Here is a 20355-nt window from a genome sequence, read left to right on the forward strand (position 1 = left end):
TAAGGCAAGTGGGAATGCAGCAGACAATGCAAATAATAATGAAAAAAAAATGAGTACAGAATCTACAGTAAATAATTTTCTGCTCTAAAATCCCTCAGTCTATACCACAAAATGTTAGCACTGTTTCTACAAGCTGTGTCACTTTTTTTTTTTTTTCTCTTACAGCGTCAAACAAATGCTTCAAATGTTCAGTTATATATTTGACTTCATTTGCTTCTGACACAAGCTGGAATCCTTCCTAGAACACAACAAAACCAAACACAGGCTTTCAGGTGATGGAGTGCTCCCCTCTGGCAGCAGCTCCTACATTATGACTGTGCTGATTGAACGTCTGGCTGCCTCTGTTTCTGATCACATGAGGGGCATTTACTGTCAAGTAATCATTTCTTTGTGTGACAAACTGCACCAAACAACCAGTGTTATATTAAACCTATGGCCGACCACCTGGGACACACTGCACACTGACATCACAGGAAGCACTATTTTTCATTCCGGCTTGCTCACATTCACACCTAAAAAAAAAGAAAAGAAAACACACATAACAGAGAGCAAAAACATGCAAACTCCCTATAGATAGGTCCTGCTACTGGTCCACCAGCAGGTTTGAACCCTCAACCTTCTTTCTATAAGGTGCTAAATTTAGCAAAAGTACCTGATGAGAGGGTTGACGTTGTTATTTTCTGAATGAATCCACAGACAGCTTACAGCTGGGTAAGATTCGCACATCAGAGACAAAGTAAATCCACAGTGTTTCTCTGTCATGACGTTGAGAGACTGCATGTTAACATTCAGTCGGTGGCTTTGCGCTGCAACTGGAGCTCCATTTGACAGCCTTACAGGAGTCATGGGGCCACTAGACAATGACCTACCCTCATCTGGCCTCTGCAGGTCCAGCTGTTGCAGCACAGCTGGCACCCTTACGGCCACAGAAGCCAAAATGTAACACAAACATTACAGGTTTCACTCCTGGAAGCAAACTAAATTAAACACACATTAAACAATGAGGTAAAAAAAAAATCTCTCAGCTGAGGAGGAGATGTGAAGCAAGAAGTGGGTGCAGCTGCCTACTCCGCTGCATATGTGTGTATTTATAGTAGCAAAGTGGGCTCAGGATTAATCCTCAGATATATGGCTCCTAATAGGCTGAGTTAATCCAGAGCTAACAAGCAGCTGTCAGATGGCCTGCAGGTTCACAGTCTGCATGATTCTATACAAAAGAGGATACTGTATATTTAAATCAGTGCAATGTATGGAAAACTGCTTTGGCCAAGAAATAAATAAAACCATCCATTGTCTACTGCTTTATCCTCCACATGATGGTCACAGGGCTGCTGGTGCCAATCCCAGCTGACAAAAGGCTAACATGCAAAGTCCACAGAGAAAGGCCCTGACCAGGATGCAAACCAGCAACCTTCTTGCTATGAGGTGACAGTGTTAGCCAAGAAAATAAATATAGATAAAAAATAAGGTAACCTGATTGTAGTAGGTCAAATAATGAATAGATAAGAGACAATCCGGAAAACTTTCCTTGTCCCTCTTTCTTCCATCTGTCCAATCATTATCCACACCACTTGTCCTTGACGAGGCTGACATTGGACATGAAAAAGTCAAATACATACCTTTAGAAACTTTAAAGGTGCTACATTTCTATTTATATTATATCAATAGTTATTTGGCAATTTTATGATTTTTGATGACTCAAATGAGTCCAATCACAATGCTTTCTCAAATATTTACTTTTTTTCTGTTTGAGAACAGTTGTTGTGCTTTGGTGGTGATTCTCAAACCTGGTGTGACACGCATTCAGCACTTATAGGGGGGTGGAGTGGCTCAGTGGTTAAGACCGGTACCCTGTGTGCGAAAGACATCATAGTCGCAATGGTCGCAAGTTCGATTCCACCCCTGGCTGATTGTACTCAATTCAATTGTAAGTCGCTTTGGATAAAAGCGTCTGCTAAATGACATGTAATGTAATGTTATAGTTCCTAAAAACACCAATCGATGTCCATGATAACCCTCTCAGTCGCCTTTTTGTTTTTACCAGACACATGTGGAATCACACAACACTCTGACACTGCATCTTTAAACTGACGCAGTTTCCGACTTTAATTAGCTTCAGGCTTGAGTGAACTCAGCCTGGACAGATCACATCCATCATGTGTCGGGCAGCTCTCTCCACTCTCATTCAGCTCCATACACAAGGTCGGATGAGGCCGGCAGGTACAGCTGCTGCTACATCTCATTGCTACAAACACACACACACACACAATCATATGAATCAGTGAGATGCCAGATGTTGTTTATAAGCACATGAAATGATCCAATAAGCCTAACGCCAAACTTCATAGTACGTCCAATGGCACAGACACCTAATTGTCAAAGGAATAATCTTTTGCACTAAGTTGATTAAACCGACCAAAATTACATTTAATTATCAGATTGCTTCAGGGACCTTAACAGCTGGTTTTTGTGTCTTCTGTTTTCAGTGAATTTCAGTGAACAGAGCCATTCACATGTCGCCAGCCATCAGGAACAATGTGGGGTTAATTGTCTTGTGCTCAATGACACATCGGCATGTGGACCAGTAGAGCCTGGAATCAAACTCAAAACCTTCAAGTTGAAAGATGACTCGCTCTACCACTAAGCTACCGTCGCCCAAGGTACATTGTTGCAGCATGGTACTCGTGGTCAATTAGGGTCCCAACTTTTTTACAGAACTAGAGTAGTAATCTATTTAAACCACATCCGTATACATACAGTATGAAAGATGCAATTTTTAGGGTCCAGATGTTCGATGGAATCACAGATATAAATATATAAATATATAAATGAATAAAGGATCTCACCTCATTCCTCTCTTTTGACAGCAAGACAAAGCCGTTGTTGTCAACCAGGAAGCAGTTCAGATCCTGGACAGGAAGTAGCAGAGACAAATGAGTCAACTTAGGTTGGACAACATATAAGTAGTCAAATATTTAATTTGAACGTGAGCATCGGAGGAAAGTTAATCCTTACAGTGCTCTCACAGCTCAGTGGACACACGCCTTCAGTGTTTGAACACTGAAAGAAAAAACACACAGAGAGAAAGGTCATCCCTCAAAGAGGAAAGCAACAGCCTCACAAACTAAGCTAAATGACTGATAAATGCCACGCACCTTCCACAAGCTCACTAAAGAAATACCTTCTAAAACACGTGGCAAGTAAACAAAACTAAAAGTTTAAGTTCATGCCAACATCACACTAAACAGGATGTAAAACATGTGTGAGTGATGCACTTGCTTTAAAGAAATAATAGCGAATCACTTACGTCCGTATCACTGGGCTGGAGGCAGGTGTACAAGGACAAAAACAATAAAACATCACATTAATGTCATTACATTAACATATATATGTGTATGTATATGTATATATATATATATATATATATATATATATATATATGTGTGTGTGTGTGTAAGAAAGTGTGAATCACTGGTGACAGGATGTGACTGTGTGTTTGATGACTTTGAAATCATACAAGTAAATGTTGGCAGTGAATACATTAATCCAGTCTGTCACAGCTGTCTGCTCTTACTAATAACATTATCTAGACCATCAACTTCTACAGGACATCTGCACACATTTAGCTGCAGCTCTGCTTCCGCTTTACTGAGGTTCAGGAGACGTGCGCAAGGTCAAACACCTGTGACTGAGGAAGTGTGTCAATGTTTGCCGGGGAAATTCTGCAACAAATCAAAGATGTGGCTAAACAAAGGTCACTGGGAGAATTTTCATGCTCATTTCAACTAAGCTGTTGGTGGTCTTTACTGAGTCGTAAAAGATGAGCAGGTAAGTCAGACAGATAATTGCTGTGATGTTAATTCCTACATAACACCATCTACTTTGCAAATCTGCAATTAATTTTGCTGTTCTCCTTGTTTGTGTCACCAACCATGAGACAGTTCTTTATGAGGTTTTCCTAGTCAAAGTTAAAATAAGTTTCAGCTTTTGAAGAGGAAGCTTGAAAATGCAAAGATTGTTTATGGTATACAACAACTACCACAGTTACCCATACACACAGGAAAAGGTTTAGAGTTTATCTTGCCATAGGGTCAGTAATTCTTACGCACTAGACCTTTAAAGGAGATGCTTGTATGTTTTGCTACAAGGCTACATAGCTAAAGTTAGCATACTTGCTAACTTGTTATTGCAAAGAGCAAACATTACAAAAAGCTCTCTCTCTCTCTCTTTAAGCAGGAAACATAAAGGAGGAAACATTTTAATGATATAATAAAACTCCAGTTTAACTCCTGTTGAACATTGTGATTGTAATTTATTCTGTACACACTGTACTTAGATTTTAATTAAAACTCTTAATGCTTCATTTCCCTAATGAGCGCAAAGGAAAATTGAAGAAATAACCTCTGAATCCAGAGGATTATTGAAGCATCAGTTGTTCATCCTCGGAAACTCACTTATCACTGATTGCATGTTTGGACTCCTTTCTGACTGCTGCCTCTCTGTGTGGTGCAGTTTATGCTCCCACAAATCAGGCTTATATAAAAGTCGGATCACCGCTTGTCTGACTGACATCTCTCAGTGGATGTCTGACCATCACCTGAAACTCAATCTCGACAAGACTGAATTTCTTTTTCTCCCAGGAAAGGGCTCTCCCACCACAGATCTAACCATCACCCTCGACAACTCTGTGGTATCTCCTTCTCACACCGCAAGGAACCTGGGTGTGACACTTGACGACCATCTCTCCCTCACTGCCAACATTGCTGCAACAGCTAGATCTTGCAGATACATGTTGCACAACATCCGAAGGATTCGGCCTCTCCTAACCCAGAAGGCGGCACAGGTTCTGGTCCAGGCTCTTGTCATCTCACGCTTGGATTACTGCAACTCCCTCCTGGCTGGTCTTCCTGCATGCGCTATACGACCTCTGCAACTCATCCAGAATGCGGCAGCTCGACTGGTCTTCAATTTACCAAAATTCTCCCACACTACACCGCTCCTCCGCTCCCTTCACTGGCTTCCTGTAGCTGCTCGCATCCGCTTCAAGACTCTAGTGCTTGCGTTCCATGCTACAAACGGATCCGGTCCAGCCTACATCCAGGACATGATCAAAACCTACACCCCAGCCCGCCCACTCCGCTCTGCATCGACAAACCGGCTTGCTGCTCCCTCACTGAGAGGATCACAGAGGCACTCGCAGAACTCGAGACTGTTCACTGTCCTCGCTCCCAAATGGTGGAACGATCTCCCCATCGACATCCGGACAGCTGAAAGCCTCCACATCTTCCGACGCCGACTAAAAACACATTTGTTCCGACTCTACCTCGACTAAGACGACAAAAAAAAAAAAAAAAAAAAAAAAAATTGTATTGCACTTATGACTAGCACTTCATAGTTTGTTCTACTTGAAGCTCTTACTTACTTCTAGCTCTTATTTGTACCCAAATGTTTAAATGCACTTTTGTAAGTCGCTTTGGATAAAAGCGTCTGCTAAATGACATGTAATGTAATGTAATGTAATGTAATGTAATGATAATCCACCACATCTGATATGATAGCTTGGCCTAATTCTTTGACACATGCAGCCCTCTCGTGCCTCAAAGGTCAGCAGCACAGCCATGGCTTTCAGATAAAGAGTTTGCACAAGACAGTGTTCAGAATAAAGTTTCCCGGCAAAGTCGGATGCTGGTTTTTAACATTCTAAAATAATACCCAAATGTTGCCTTTCTGGTGTGACAGCCCCACCTCACATATAGGTGGCTGGGGGATGATGCAACTTTGCATGTAAACCTGGAGAAAACCCATATGCACACGGGGAGAGAACAGGCAAAGTCCACACAGAAAGACCTTGGTTAAACTGGGTTAGCGAACCCAGACCTTCTTGCAAGAGGCAACAGTGCTAGCCACTACTCTGCCGTGTGGTCTTTGTGATATACAGTATTTTTCTGAGTCAAGGTTTGGCTCAATATTCACTGTGTTATAGGTTTAAATTATGATGGAGCAGTACCACAAGCCTTTATCAACATGTAACTATTCTAGTGCAAGAATGAGGGATAAAAACATAAACTGTTTCCAACATGTATGAGTTATATTTGCGTAGAAGACTGCAGACGCTGCGATTTGCTAATTGCATTGTTTCACTGATTGGATTTGAAATCGATTCATTGTTCAGCCCTAAACATAATATGATCAAATTCGATGGTGTAATCCTCTGAAACACAGGTCAACAAAAAATGAACATCAAGCTGAAAATAAGAGAGTGATTCCTCCAGTCACCTGCTTTGTGATGGTCCAAAATCTCTTCTCCAGCATATTCAAGGACATCTGCACCCCGATAGCTAAAAATAGAGAGAGCGAGACAGAGAGAAAGAGAGCTTTGAGACAGACACAGCACAGGTTTTGCTGTGTACGTGGTGGAAAGCACGTGGAGGACAGGAAATCAATTAAAACCTGGGTTCACCTCTGTCGTGTCTTGACACTAATGAAGAGATGTAAACACTGATCAGCCTGATGCTGTGTCTGTGTGTGTGTGTGTGTGTGTGTATTTCACTCTGTAATTCTCTGGCTCTGTAGCAGCTTCGTTAGTGAACAGTGAACATGTTCAGTGTATCAATTTATTGACTAAACTCAGCACCATTGCAGCTACTTAGTCAAGCCACAGTTTTTCCAGGTGTTGTGTATGTAGCTAGTTAACCGAGAGTAAAAGTATAAGAAAAGCAGAACCAATTTTTCCGTCTGTTTTTGCCTCACTAAGGAGGTTACATTTACACGGTCAGTTAGTTGGTAGATTTATTGAAAAATTACAGATTTCCATGAAACTGTGCGCTTGAGTGATTTGGGAGCTTTTGGGGGCTTGTTGGATATCTACAGTATATGGTCTGAATGCCAAATATATTAACGTCTCCAGTTTTCTGAAATTAAAGCTTAATATGCAAACATGCAATCCTTGAATTGTCTTAATTTATTATCTATCGCTTTACCCTACACATGAGGGTCGCGGCAGTCACTGAAGCTAATCCCAGCTGACAAACACACACAGAGAGATAGCTTTCTTAGTTTTCCTCTACACTTATGAAGCGGTTCCTAAATGTACTTTCAATCTGATTCAGCATCTTTCAGACCAGCTCTATGTGGCTTAAAACAACACCACACAATATTTGAACCATACAATAACAACTTCAGAATCATTATGGCGGGGCACTGACTTGCATTATGGGGAATGGTGCGTCATTCATTGAATCTCTCTTCTTGCACTATGTGAGTTTGTCTGGTAGGAAGGAGCACTGTGAGATAATGTGTGACCTAATGAGAGTCAGAGCCTAAAGTCAGAATCAGAGCCGGTAAAATCAAGAGTAATGCTGGAGGTCGTGTAAAAATGCTGGAAGTCAGTCACTTCATGAGTGTGCAAACACAATCACCATGACTGCTGTGCAGCCTTGGATTGTTTCCAATCATTTTTCCAACTTTCCCAAATCTTTAACCAAACGTCTTCTTTTTTATACAAGTCAAATCACCGTGACGGAGGCTGTTTAATCATTCACCACTGCTCCGTTAGATCAGTCTTTCTCAAATAGTGGGGGACTGGACAGTGCTGTTTACACCGGGATGTGTTGCAGCTCCTCTCGGTGAGGTGCAAGATATATACTGTACACTGAATGCAGAGAATGAGAGTGAAAGCAGAGCAGTGAATCAAAGACACTAAACACATCTTTCTCTATCCACAATTATATAAATCAACATAATTTTAAATAGTTGTACTTCTATTTTGACTTGATTTTTTTTTTTTAAATGAAGAGACTCACAACATCATGAAACTAAAGCTAGAAGTTGTAGTCATCATAGACATAGAATTTTGAATAGGCCTTTGATTTTTAATCAAATTTTCAGCCAATTCAAAGAAACAATCACATCCATCTTTGCATATTTTTAACAAGTTGAGTTCCACCAAACCACAAGTCACATTTTGCTTGAGAGTTCTCTAGACGTTGCTGCGTTATTTTAACCTTAGGCTGCATCACAAAATGTGAGCAATGCAAGAAGTCTAAATATTCAGATTGAAGGGAAGAACTCACTAAATACCAGAGAGGTTTTTCATCAAGTAGAAACTGACTACAGCTTCAGTTCTAACTGCAACTACAATTTCCTCGTACTGATTTGCATTGGTCATGCATAAAATTTTGCCCCCTCCTCAGAGCCCTATTTTCAGTATGTGACTGGTATAAAGTGCTGCTGCATGGATGTTAAAGAGCAGCAAGGTATATGAAAACCTTACTTCAGTACATTTCTACTTTTACAGCCTTTCCCCTGAAAGATGCTGCAGCTGAAAATAATTCTATGAAATTGGTGAGAGTGAGTCAGGACTGTTAAGGGGTGGTCGGGACAAAATGAAAAAGCTGAAACTCTCTCTCTCACAAAGCTGATTTCTGATAGTTCATCACTACCAGAGACGAGTGATCCAGTTTTCGAGGCTACCCATATCATCACCATTATTATTGTGCTATAATTAAAAAGTCGATATCATTAACTGTATAAACTTGTAACATGATACAGTTGTTGTGTATCTGTTGCTGGTCTCTCTCTCTCTTCCTTCTCTACCTCATCTCCCTCTTGTCCTTTTTCTCCCCCCTTTCTGTCCCCCACCTCTCCGCTGTCCCCCATTTCTCCTTTCACCCCAAGCGGTCAAGGCAGATGACCGCACATCTCTGAGCCTGGTTCTCTCAGAGATTTCTTCCTGTAAAGAGGGAGTTTTTTCTCTCCACTGATGCCTAGTGCTTGCTTATTGTGTGAACTGTTGGGGTTCTCGGCTCTCCTTGATGTTGTCTATGTACAGTGCCTTGAGATAATGTATGTTATGATTTGGCAATATACAAATAAACTGAATAGAATTGAATTGAATTGAATGCTTAACAATTCTGATTGCAATTTTTCTGACCGATAAAGCAATTACAATTTGATCTGCCACCGCGTCACCAACAAAACTGTAACTACTCTATATTCTACAGAACTTAAAAGATATTAAAAAGATATATTTCCAACATGTACATTTTTCAATGTGAAGAGATGTTCTACAGTTAATGTCTGCAGATGTTTCCAAGAGTATTTAGCCATAAATAATTTTAGCAGAATTTAGCAGATTTTTTTAAATTCCTTTTTTTCATTTTAGACCATATTGAATTCCTCAACTCAAACTACTATGACAATTAGTAAAGGACAACGTCATTTGTAATGTTTTTATCACTAACCTTACCACCAGTCCAACATTCCCCAACATTAACAACTGGAAGATCAGCCCGACCAGAGACCCCTCATACAATGTCATCATAAAGCAAATGTGCTCTCAGGGTTCCTTACTGGCTAAGATGAGATTTTGATTCCAACTAGTTTATCAAAATTATTTAATTTTAGTGTCATTACATGTGTTTATTAAAAGTGTATTTTATGTATATATATATATATATATATATAGATAATACAATTGTAATAATTGTATTAAAATTTATTAAAATTGATTTAATAAACATGTGTTTATTAAAATTAAATATATGTATATATATATATATATATATATATATATATATCTTTTGTTTTACTTTTGAAAGCCAACATTATGTATAAAGGGCATTTAAAGTGGGCTACTTTTAGTTCATATTTGTATTTGTGGATGGACAAGCTGAAAATATAAAGCCTCTGGCCACTTGCTGTTGCTGAGCCATGAAAAAAAAAATGTAATGTGACGCTGCATTTGTTGCTCAAGGGAGTTGTGACCTTTGGGTCGGTCATTTAAACCTCTTGAGGCATCACTCTCCCTTTATTCCTTTAAAAATATCCGGGCTGCAGAGTCAGTCGTCTGCGGCTTTACTCTGCTGTTTCATTTCATTTCTCAGTTTTTTTTCCCTCCCCTTTCCTGTCAGCAATGTCCTCATCACCACCTTTCACCACTGCAGCTGCACCTTTTTTGGTGCAGTCCTTGAGGACAGGTCCACAACAGGACAAACACACACCTGAGACATATTATCTGGATGGAAATAATTTCTTTTTTTGGGAGGAGACACACATTTTAAGGTCCAATTTACAACACCTACTTTCTGGCATAGTACAGCCATTAAACATGTCTCTTCTGTTTCTGGTGGAGGTCTCAGTGTGGTGTTTTCTTTATTTTATTTTGTGGTTTCCCTCTGCAACTTTGATACAAAGCATAACCAATTTCAGCACATCGATCTATACGTTTTATTTCATCTACAACACACACATCAAACCCTTTTCTCTTGACTTGAAAATATGCTTTCATTATTATTATTTTCATTATTCCAGGCCCCATCAATCTGTTCCGAGTTTGTATGTTGTTTTGAAATGGTTCCATTGGCATACATACAGTTGTGTGTGGGTTTTTTTTTGTTTTTTTTTACAATGATAAATGCACCCGTTATGTATACTTCTTACTCTGGAATCAATCTAAGCTGATATTGGACTGGAGGCCAAGCACACCCTGGACACTTCACACATTCCATTAAAGGCCCAATATACAAGCAACCACTTACATTCACATTAACCACTATGGTCAATATAGAGCCACCAATTAATCTAGCCCTAAACTGCATGTCTTTGGACTGTGGGGGAAGCTGGAGTACTCAGAGAAAATCCATGCACCCATGGGAAAACCATGCAAGTCCACAGTTAAAGAGTCCACTCAAACAGACGATTGATCCCAGAAAATAACCTACTATGAGGCACCAGTGCTAACTATCAAACAACCTTGTTGTCGTCTTGGTAAATCCTCCTGGGTTTTTTGCCTTTAATGATAGGACAGATTGATCTTGAAAAGGAAAGAGAGTGGGGTCAACATGCAGCATGTGCTACAAATTAGAATTAAAGCTGCGGCTGCTACAAAGGAATTAATCCACCTGTTAGGAGATTCTTTTGAAAAGAGAGACATTTAAAGAAACCGACTAGTGTATTGTTAAACGGACAGTTCGATGTTATAGTGGGATCTATACACTTGTTTTCCATGCAAAAATGTGATGAAAATTAAACCAACAATTGTGATGGTTGCAGAAAATTAAATCATGTTTTCGAATTCTTAACAATGTTCCGTAAAACTTGCAATGTTGTGCAAGTTTTATTTAGTAAGTGTAAACAAATCTTAAAGCACCAAAGGTGCTCTGATACAAGTCACTGTACAATACATCCCCTCGACACACATTCATGCTGAAATGTCTTTGCAAGCTGCAGTGAAACCATTGTACCACAAGGTGGTAGCATATAAGGTGAGGTGCGTGCATATATTAGTGTACATCAGTGTAAGAAAAGCTATGATTAAAAAAAATCTAATTTCAGCCTCTCATACATTTTTCTGTCAGTCTTTTTTGCACTCTCTCTCTCTCTCTCTCTCTCTCTGATACAAAGTGTACATCTCTCTCTCTTCATTCATTCAGAACTCAGCCTGCAGCTGCGACATTCAGCTTTTACTATTTCTGTCAACCCGCTTTAATGCACATGACACACTCAATACAACACTGAGAGCATGAACACACACACACACACGCACACACACACACACTCAAAACACACTGACACACCATTAGCAGCAGCTTAGCAGCAGCAGCATGTGGCTTCTCTTTTTTCTCTCTCTCTCTCGCTCAAACACAAACACACAGGCTCGATCACCCTTAGTCAGCGGCTGGGTGTGTATTTGGACGGAGCTCTGAGACAATAACAGGAGGCTGAGGAGAGAGCAGGGATGTGGATGTAGAAGAGGAGGAGGAGGAACAGCAGCATTTCATCTGGAATTAAAACTCCAGTCCAGATTCTGTTTTTTTTTTTTTTAATGAGAGACAGAGCTTACACCAGTTTCTGGTCCAGCCCAGATTCTGATATTGGATTGTGGCTTTGAGGCTGAGTCTGGACTTTCTGCTACTTCAGTAAATGCTGCAGATGAAGGAGAGGAAGTACAGTTTCACTGCTCTTTCTCTGTTTGAAGGCTGGGGCAGCAGAGCAGATGGTGAGCAGTATATGGGTGTGTGTGTGTGTGTGTGAGAGTGTGTGTCTTTAAAAGTGACATTCTGTGTTTTCATACACCTTTATGTGTCTGCATGCACATACACATGTGAGTGGACAGCCTTGCCGCCGTGATTTAATCTACTTTTGTTGTGGAGAATGTAGAGAATTTCTGCTACAGCATTCTATACATGCAACTAACAATAATAATCAAACATCTCACAGCAAGAAGAAATTTGATAGTTCTCCCTGTACGTTTGTGTGTTTTTTCCAGGTGCTTCCTTACACAGAACAATGACATGCAGGTCAGATTTACTGGAGACCTTGTATTGATTCTGGGTGTAAATTTGAGTGTGAACTATTGTTATCTTTCTACATAATCAGTGATGTGACAGGCTGGTACTCAGCCCAGGGTGTAGCACGATCCCCCCCATACAAAAAGCTGCTCCAAAACAACAACAAACTGATGCTCACAGTATGGCGTGTAAGAACTTGAATGGCCCCACGCACAACCATCCCAACACAAGGTTAAACAGCCTGAAGAGAGGCTGAATCCATTAAGATCAATTACTGTATCACGGACAAATTGTCCACATACTTTCGGTCACAGAGTGTACACGTGTATGTCTCTGCTTTAGGGAGAGAAAGAGAGAGAGTCTAAAAGCATGTTTGAGTGACCATACGCACGCGCGTGCATGTGCTGCGTTGTTTACTTGCTCATCCGGCCTCTGTGTGGATACTGCAGTGTGTTTGTGCTCTTGGCCTTTCAGACTGATCGCTGGCTCGTTGGGAGGAAAAGTGTAGCCATGGGTGGGAAGAGGCAGGCTGTCAGAGGCCATTAAGCAGCCAGCGGGATGCCACGCTAGAGCCCAGGAAAGCAGAGCATTGCACTGCAGACGAGGCAGGGAGCATCATAGCGGCAGGACTTCAGTGACTGTACAGGAGGACTTTTGTGACAAACTCCAAACAGCAGCAGAGGTTTCGACTAAGGGTGGTAATCGCTAGAGACACCACGACACAATATTTAAGTTGTGCTACGATATTGCAAAACAGTACTTGCAATAATTTGAGTATTTGCAAACTCATGCAAATCCACAAAAGATTTAATGTATATTTGTAACATCAGTTAAATGATTAAAAGATTATATACGAAAGGAAAACTGATACTTGGTGTCTCAGATGCGATGTAATATTCACTCACTCACTCGTCTTCTACCACTTAATCCTCCACATGAGGGTCGCAGGGGGCGCTGGTGTCAATCTCGTGATATACAGTAATATTGCCACACAAAATATTGCGATATTTCACGGTATCTGTATCTAGTTTCAAGTGAGATGATGATCCAGCACATAAAGAAGTGTTTGTTTTGCTGCACTTTGCGGCAAAGTCTCAGAAACTAAAGGCTTAAAAGGTTTATTTGTGGGAAGAAAGCAGCTGGTTCGAATCCCTTGACTGTCCGTCACTGACAAGTGCCATGAATACAAAACCAACATTAATGTTTCCCAGCTTTTTGGGGGGGGCGCTTTTAAAGCTTTTAAAGGCATTCTTGTCAGTCAGCTGAACAAGAGAACCCCATGGGACTATCTTTGCATGAGGTGACTGGACAATTGCACACCCAACACATTACACTTAACCTTCACTACCATTTAAGAACACAGAAAAAGTGACATTAGCTGCAGACAGCCAAATATCCAGATACCTGAATTTCCCATTAAAAGTCAGTAACCCTGCAAAATGAGTCTCGATAAACTGCACTGTAATGCTTTAAAATAACAGCCACTGTGCAACATTAATTGTTAGGTGATGGATAGATGACAACTTGCCATTGCCTCAGAAGTTTTTCCACTGCATGAGCTGAGGGTTCAGTAGCAGTTAGGGAGGTGGGGGGTGGAGGTTCTGCAGGACCACTTTTTCTGATACCATCTGTCCCACAGGGATTGAAGCCAGATTTTTAATCTGTGACCTGCCGCTGCTCTGCGAGGTGGCGTCTAATCTGGTTGACGGTGCATATGAAAAGCTGTTTTCACAGCTGTGCTGAAGTTCGGAGGGTATTGTGTGTAAATGCTGTAACATTTCCAGAAGCGTTAGTTCAGGATGTCAAGTGGGAAAACAAGCTTTTGCACCAAAGAGAATAACATAACCACTGACAAAAATGCTTTATATGGCATGTTTTTGTGTGAGAATTGTAGAATTTCAATATTTTTTTGACAGTGACCAAAGGTCATCTCTAGTACTGAGTTTCACAAAAAAATCAAATAGCAAAGCTTGGTATTTAATGCATGTTTAGATGCTTTAAACTTTAACATGCTTCTCTCTGTGCCTGATGGGTGTCATTCAGAGATGTTCACATGGCCATTTTCCTTAATATTTCCAAAGATGTGAAATTTTATTCTCTCCTGTTTTTTTTTTTAACATTTATTAGTTTCTTTCCTGTTTTTTTAATTTTCTTGATAACTAGAAGCTGAAGGCAAGAATCAGCAATGACCAACATTGACATTTATGTTTCACTGCTGCTTCTCTGCCACACCGTCAGCTCATTTTGAATAGTTTTTGATACATGTCTCACAACTTAACACTTGGCACTAAATAATGTCTGTAAAGAATAACCTAAATACCACATTTCTATGGCTTGTCCAAGTTTGTTTTTGTTTAAAGCTAACAGAGGTATGGCAGATGCATACTGTGCCTCATAACCTTACATGGATTTACAAATGCAAGTACTGCGCATGTTGTGTTTACACAGGCCAATTCAACTGTGTCTTATGCTGGAAGGGTACAATAAAATCACCACCTTTTTAGTTGGCTGTGTTGTACATCGTGACCTCAGCGGTAAAATTCCTTTACACCTGTCAGAAATGCCTCTTTGATAAACTAGGCCATCTAGGCACATCTTTCTTTGGCCGACTGACTCTGAAAGACTGAGCATAAACATGTCAAAAAATGTCCTATAAGGCCACACACTGTATCAAATCCAAACCTCGCCCTCGTTATGATGCTGCTAATTTAGTGCCATTCACCACAAACACTGCTGTGACGTCCACAGTCCCCCATTACTGCTTTCAACCCTTACCCTAAAAATCACGTAAACCCTAAAATAAAATAAAACAAAAGACATGCTGATGGCCTTTCACTGATAAACCTGCTGGGTAAAGTTTGAGTTTAGATGGCACTGACATCCTTGGTCTTACACCCAGGAGCCTCAGCACTCCCAGTGGTGTCCTTAAAAGTCACCAGTCCAAAGAGAGACATGCCACTGCAGGGTGGAGGAGAGGGCACACTCAAATGATTGTGGAGAGAGATGGTGAATAGCACTAAAGCAGCCAGGAGCAACTCCAACTCTTGATAAATAGAGGATGACATACCATTACATTACCATTACAGTTGCTTTTCAGCTCGCAGCTACATGTGTGTAGATCTAATGTGACTAACAGCTGTCATGTCTGATTTGAGTTTATATGCTTGGAGAATTGTTCAATTTCTTTCATGGTGTGTTAGTTTCATGTTGCCATTATACTTACACTAACCACCAGGTCAACCATATGTATCTTAAAGCTACTACTGTCATTCTGGAAAAAGCTAGAAATACAAGGCTACCATGACAAAAATGCACCTGATACCACTTCTCCCGTGGGCCCTCTCGTCAAAGCCAAAACATTTCTTTAAAAATCCTCAAACACATTTTTATGTCAAGTTTGGAAAAGACATACAGCACAACCCTAAAACTAAAACTCAGTGTGAGATAAAGTATTATCTCACAGGTAAAACAGTATTGTTTCAATGATGTACTTATATTTAACTGATTCAATACGATACATAACTTTAACATTTAAAAACACTGTTCAGGTGATTTTAAACTCTATTTTTTGCCCTGCAAACCACTAGATTAAGTCATTATTCACATGTCTGAAAAGGAGGTAATGCCCAGAGACAGCGATTGCTTTTTCAAAGCATTTGAATAAACAAGTGATACTTTTCTAGTGAGGTTTCTTCAAACACCCTGAGCATCAGCACTTAACTGTGCGTCACTATTATTCCTATAGAGGATTGTTTGTGGCGATCCTCTGGGAAATAAATGACGCTCTAATTACTGGTCTCCTGTTGCTGTGAAGTGACGTCACATATTCTGTGGGAATTGTGCTTGCCTCTCCCCACACATCCTCCCTTCATCCACCTCCATTGTAATTCCCACTGTGCCTTAATGTCAGTTGTGGCCTGAAGGCACCATTCTGCGTCACGCAATCCACAGCAGAGTGACTGGCATTTTTGTGCCGACATAACAAAAGAAAGACCTGCGAAAAAAGAAAGACCTTGAGGCTACATTTCACTAGCTCTTTACAAACGCCACAGTCAGATGGAGTGACAGCACTTTTCTCTCTCACTGCAGCGTTATCTCTCATGCACACTTCCTCCTGCAAATCTGACTGCCCAAGACTGTCAAACAACATCAAGGGGAAATTAAGAGCTAAAACATCACGAGAATACAAACTATTTCCCTGATAGTGTGTAATAAATAATGCTGATGCTGTACTATATCTGCAGTGTACAGATACTGTGTGTGGGTGTTAAGAAGACAGAAGTTGGCATTGACATTTCTCCAGTGTTGGTGTTTGTGAATAAAAACACAGATAATTGTTTCACTTACGCATGAAGCTCCTTGTGTGTTGTCTTTGAGTAACAACAAATGAAAATGACTGAGGACAAGCTGTCACATCTCAGGGCCTGTACTGCCAATAAACTATTGATCAGCTCTGGCAGAGACTAAAGCTGCCTTTCAATCTTTACATACCACATATTCCAAATAATCCCACGCATTAAGTTGCATTCAGCTAAGAGGTTTGGATAAAACAGGCTCATGAAAAGAAAATCATCAGCGTGAATCGTGGACCAGATGTTAAGTCTAAAAGCATAGGCAGCCTTTAAAAGCAATGAGATAAATGGATGTGAAGGCATGTTGGAAATGCAAGAGAGCGAAATAAATCTAAACAAAGCTCAGTGAAGATTATCCGCCATAGTGGAGAAAATCCAGTTGAATATACATTGAAAATTAAAGCCAGCTTTTTTGCACATTTGTCATAACATGAGAGAAAGTTAAGCCGGAGCTTTTCACATCAAAAGACTTTTCTTTGAATGATTTTATGATGACAAAACATCAACTATGTCAACAACATACTGTATCTGGTTCTCACTACATACAAAAAGGAGACTTAAAAAGAATCCATCATGTAAGCAAGAACCATCCAACCCATGCTAAACCTTGTTAACATGTCTGATGATTAACATTCTGATTATTATTTTTAAAGAAAGAAGAGTGAAATCATCAGTGTCATGACCGAGTAGATTCATTTTGAAACTAACCACCAAACCAACAACCAATCCTATCAATTCTACACAGGTGTTTTTTTCACTATGATCTCACCATAGTTAACTGATGAACCGCAGGTGTTTGATTATGTAATCAAGCTGAAGGTGTCTAATGGAGATTTAAAGTACCAACTGCAAAATGTAACTCTTTCAGAAGCCTCTGTGAAAACACACATTTATATTTCCTCAAATAACATCAACTCTGTCCTCAATCTTCTCCATGTTCCTCGACCACAGCTATATATCACAGTGATCTGGCAGAGAGCCAGCACAGCTAGATGTCAGTCTAAAGCTGTGGAGGACTTGTGGCAACAGACATGAAGAACTTGGACCAGTATGGACGAAGTGACAAAGAGAGTCTAGGTGAGGACGGACACATTCTTCCTCCTTTAAACAGCAGAAATTTAACTGATGCTTTTAACCGTTGCAAAATACAACTTTTCTTGCTCAGAAGCCCAGTACTCTCCCTCATTTAGTCCAAAATATAGACTGCATAGAAAAGGCAGACAATTTCCATTATGGTTTGAAATAATTACCAAGTTTGATGGATGTAGTTGATCCCTTTTTTTTGTTTTTCAGTCTATGGAGCTCTGTCCACTCTGGTGTTGGTTCTACTTGGTCTACTGGGTTCGGTCCACAGCTGTCCTGGTGTCTGCACCTGCTACGGCAATACCACTGACTGCTCCGCCGTCGGCCTCCTGTCTCTGACACCCATCCTTGCACTGATAGACCAGGACAATCTCATCCTCCGTCTACCCCAGAACAATCTCTCCTCTCTGGGAAAAACAGATCTGTTGAACCTCAGTAGACTGGAGCTCTTGGATATTTCCCAGAACCACTTTTCAAGCCTGCAGCCTGGCGCTTTCTCGAGCTTGAGCAGCCTGCGGTGGCTCAACCTCTCCACTAACTACCTCGGGTTACACCTGGCACCATCTGCCGCCAACAACATCACAGAGGGCACGCTGGGTTTGAGTCAAAGTCAGGGAGGTGTTGGATTGAACAAAGATGTTTTCAATGGTTTGTGGCGGTTACATGGGCTTGACTTATCCTCCAATGGCCTTATTTGGCTTCCTAAAGGCTTGCTAGATGGGCTTCAGAGACTAAAATATCTGTCTCTGGCCAGTAACCAGCTTGTGGCCCTAGACAGAGTCACATTCGAGCCCCTGGTGCATCTGCAGCAGCTCCAGCTGGTGGGAAACCCCTGGCAATGTGACTGCAAACTGAGGGACTTCAAGCACTGGATGGAGTGGTTAATTTACAGGGGTGAGCAGGGCTGCTAGCAAGCCACTTCAATTCTCAAATATACTTGAAGTTGATCATTTTGGCAGTCAGCTTTATGTGGTTTAAAAATGTGAGAGAGAAAATCATCGTTGTATTTCAAGTGTGTAGTTCAAAGGCTGTTTAATCAAAAGCAATTCATCTGTAGGGAAGATATGTGTTGAGCAAAGACAACTGTATCTACTGTACATCTGTGTTTACTGCATTTATTACATCTCTCTCTCTCTCTCCCAAATCCCTCCAAACTTTTCCCTGCCTGCTATTCTTCCTCTCCTTTTTTGCCCCACCCCCCTCCATCTGTTTTATAGATGGGCAGGTAGACGCGATGCAGTGCAGCCTCCCAGAGGAACTGAAGGGCAGGGACATCCGCAACGTACCAGCAGAGATGTTTAGCTACTGCTTGCAGAGTCCGACCAAGGAGGGCGGTCAAGCCTCCCTTCGGCCTCCTTGCCCACCTGGCAGAGTCAGCAGCAATGACGAATGTGTTCGCCAGCGTTACCGGCCTGTAAGTGTCCGCCGGGCACATGTCACACAAATTGTTGCAGGAGTGGTTTGTGGCACAGTGTGCGTGATGATGGTGGTTGCGGCAACTTATGGCTGCGCCTATGCCTCACTGATGGCACGATACCAGAGGGAGATGAAGAGCCGTGGCCAGCCTCTGATGGCCGAGTGTGGAGCTGAGACGGACATGGAGGACGGACAACTGTCATCTCCAACCTCGCCAGAGGAGACGCCGCCCAAAGTGGCCTGTGGCATTGTGCATGGGTATCGAATCAGTAGCTTCTGACTCACTAGTTTATTTTTCCTGATTGTTAATCCTTCCTGGATGTTCTGCAGGTTGACCCTGCTCTTCAAGCTCTCATCGCTGATGAGACAGCGTTTGGAGAGAGAGAGACCCTGCAGCTCTGCTACTGTTCTGAAAATCACTAGGTGGGACAAATTGAGCAGCTAATCGAGCGGACAAGATTCAGTGAAACTGAAAGGCTGCAGCCCATCTTCAAATGTATGGATGCTCTGTGAATTGTTATTCCCCACGCTGCATCTTTAAGCCATTTTTTAATCTATGAAGCTGCTACCTGGCATCTTGACTTCCCTTTACCTGCCTTTTTATTTATTCTTTAGGAATATGAAACTACCTTTTTGTTTAAGCTGTCTGTCTGTATCTGAGCCCAAGAAGCACACATTTCAATGGTTTGTGAATGTCTGTGAATCACTGAAATGTTCTGTCCTCTTTTAATTATTTATATCATTACTTTTTATTATTACCAGCTATTTGACAAATAGTGCTTTATTCCTCTGTTAGGCGATAACCTCCAAACTAATAGACACTTAAATCACATCAGAATTTAGCTTCTGTCAGGGAAATGCTGCATTCACCTTCATTACAGAGAGAAATTTAGATAGATATTAGAGCTGTACTGCCTCCTAGAGTGCAGGCTTTGCGCTACAACAGCTTCTAATCCAGCACAAACGAACTCTCAAGCTCAACGACAGTTATGTGAGGTATGTGAGGTATTTGAGGTCTACATATATACTGTCATTTAGCTTGTCCATATTTCCTGTGAAAAACATGAATTGTCTCAACTTTAGCTCAAGGACTGTTAATTATGCTGAAATAATAAACTATATTTATTTAAAGTGCATCATTCATTCAGAGATTTGAATGCAAGTGAGTGTCACAACCTATTTGAGAATCCCTACATATGAAGGTGAATATCACA

General features: G+C 41.0%; 2 protein-coding genes across 7 annotated transcripts in view; one reads left to right on the forward strand and one right to left on the reverse strand.

Annotated features, from left to right (window-relative positions):
- Positions 1-1965: 1965 nt before the first annotated feature.
- The window catches only part of LOC122776078 (voltage-dependent calcium channel subunit alpha-2/delta-4-like), a 53409-nt gene continuing 35019 nt past the window's right edge, over positions 1966-20355 (reverse strand). For all 4 annotated transcript variants that reach the window (XM_044036436.1, XM_044036435.1, XM_044036437.1 and 1 more), the window contains 5 exons: positions 6277-6338; positions 3308-3322; positions 3016-3060; positions 2847-2909; positions 1966-2245 (listed from right to left, as the gene is read on the reverse strand). In XM_044036436.1, coding sequence (XP_043892371.1) covers positions 2240-2245; positions 2847-2909; positions 3016-3060; positions 3308-3322; positions 6277-6338 — 191 coding nt within the window. In that variant the 3' untranslated portion in view covers positions 1966-2239. The remainder of the gene's footprint in view (positions 2246-2846; positions 2910-3015; positions 3061-3307; positions 3323-6276; positions 6339-20355) is intronic.
- LOC122776087 (leucine-rich repeat and transmembrane domain-containing protein 2-like) lies at positions 11631-20272 on the forward strand. Of its 3 annotated transcripts, none has more exons than XM_044036453.1 (4): positions 11632-11998; positions 12765-17719; positions 17936-18619; positions 18943-20272. In XM_044036453.1, the coding sequence occupies exons 2-4, from the start codon at positions 17674-17676 to the stop codon at positions 19419-19421; spliced, it is 1209 nt and encodes a 402-aa protein (XP_043892388.1). In that variant the 5' UTR covers positions 11632-11998; positions 12765-17673; the 3' UTR covers positions 19422-20272. The 3 variants fall into 3 exon arrangements, with proteins under 3 accessions (XP_043892386.1, XP_043892388.1, XP_043892387.1); XM_044036452.1 differs by having other exon boundaries at positions 17594-17719; XM_044036451.1 differs by lacking the exon at positions 12765-17719 and having other exon boundaries at positions 11631-11998.

Source organism: Solea senegalensis, linkage group LG10 (genome assembly GCF_019176455.1).
Source record: "Solea senegalensis isolate Sse05_10M linkage group LG10, IFAPA_SoseM_1, whole genome shotgun sequence".
NCBI classification, from domain to species: domain Eukaryota; kingdom Metazoa; phylum Chordata; class Actinopteri; order Pleuronectiformes; family Soleidae; genus Solea; species Solea senegalensis.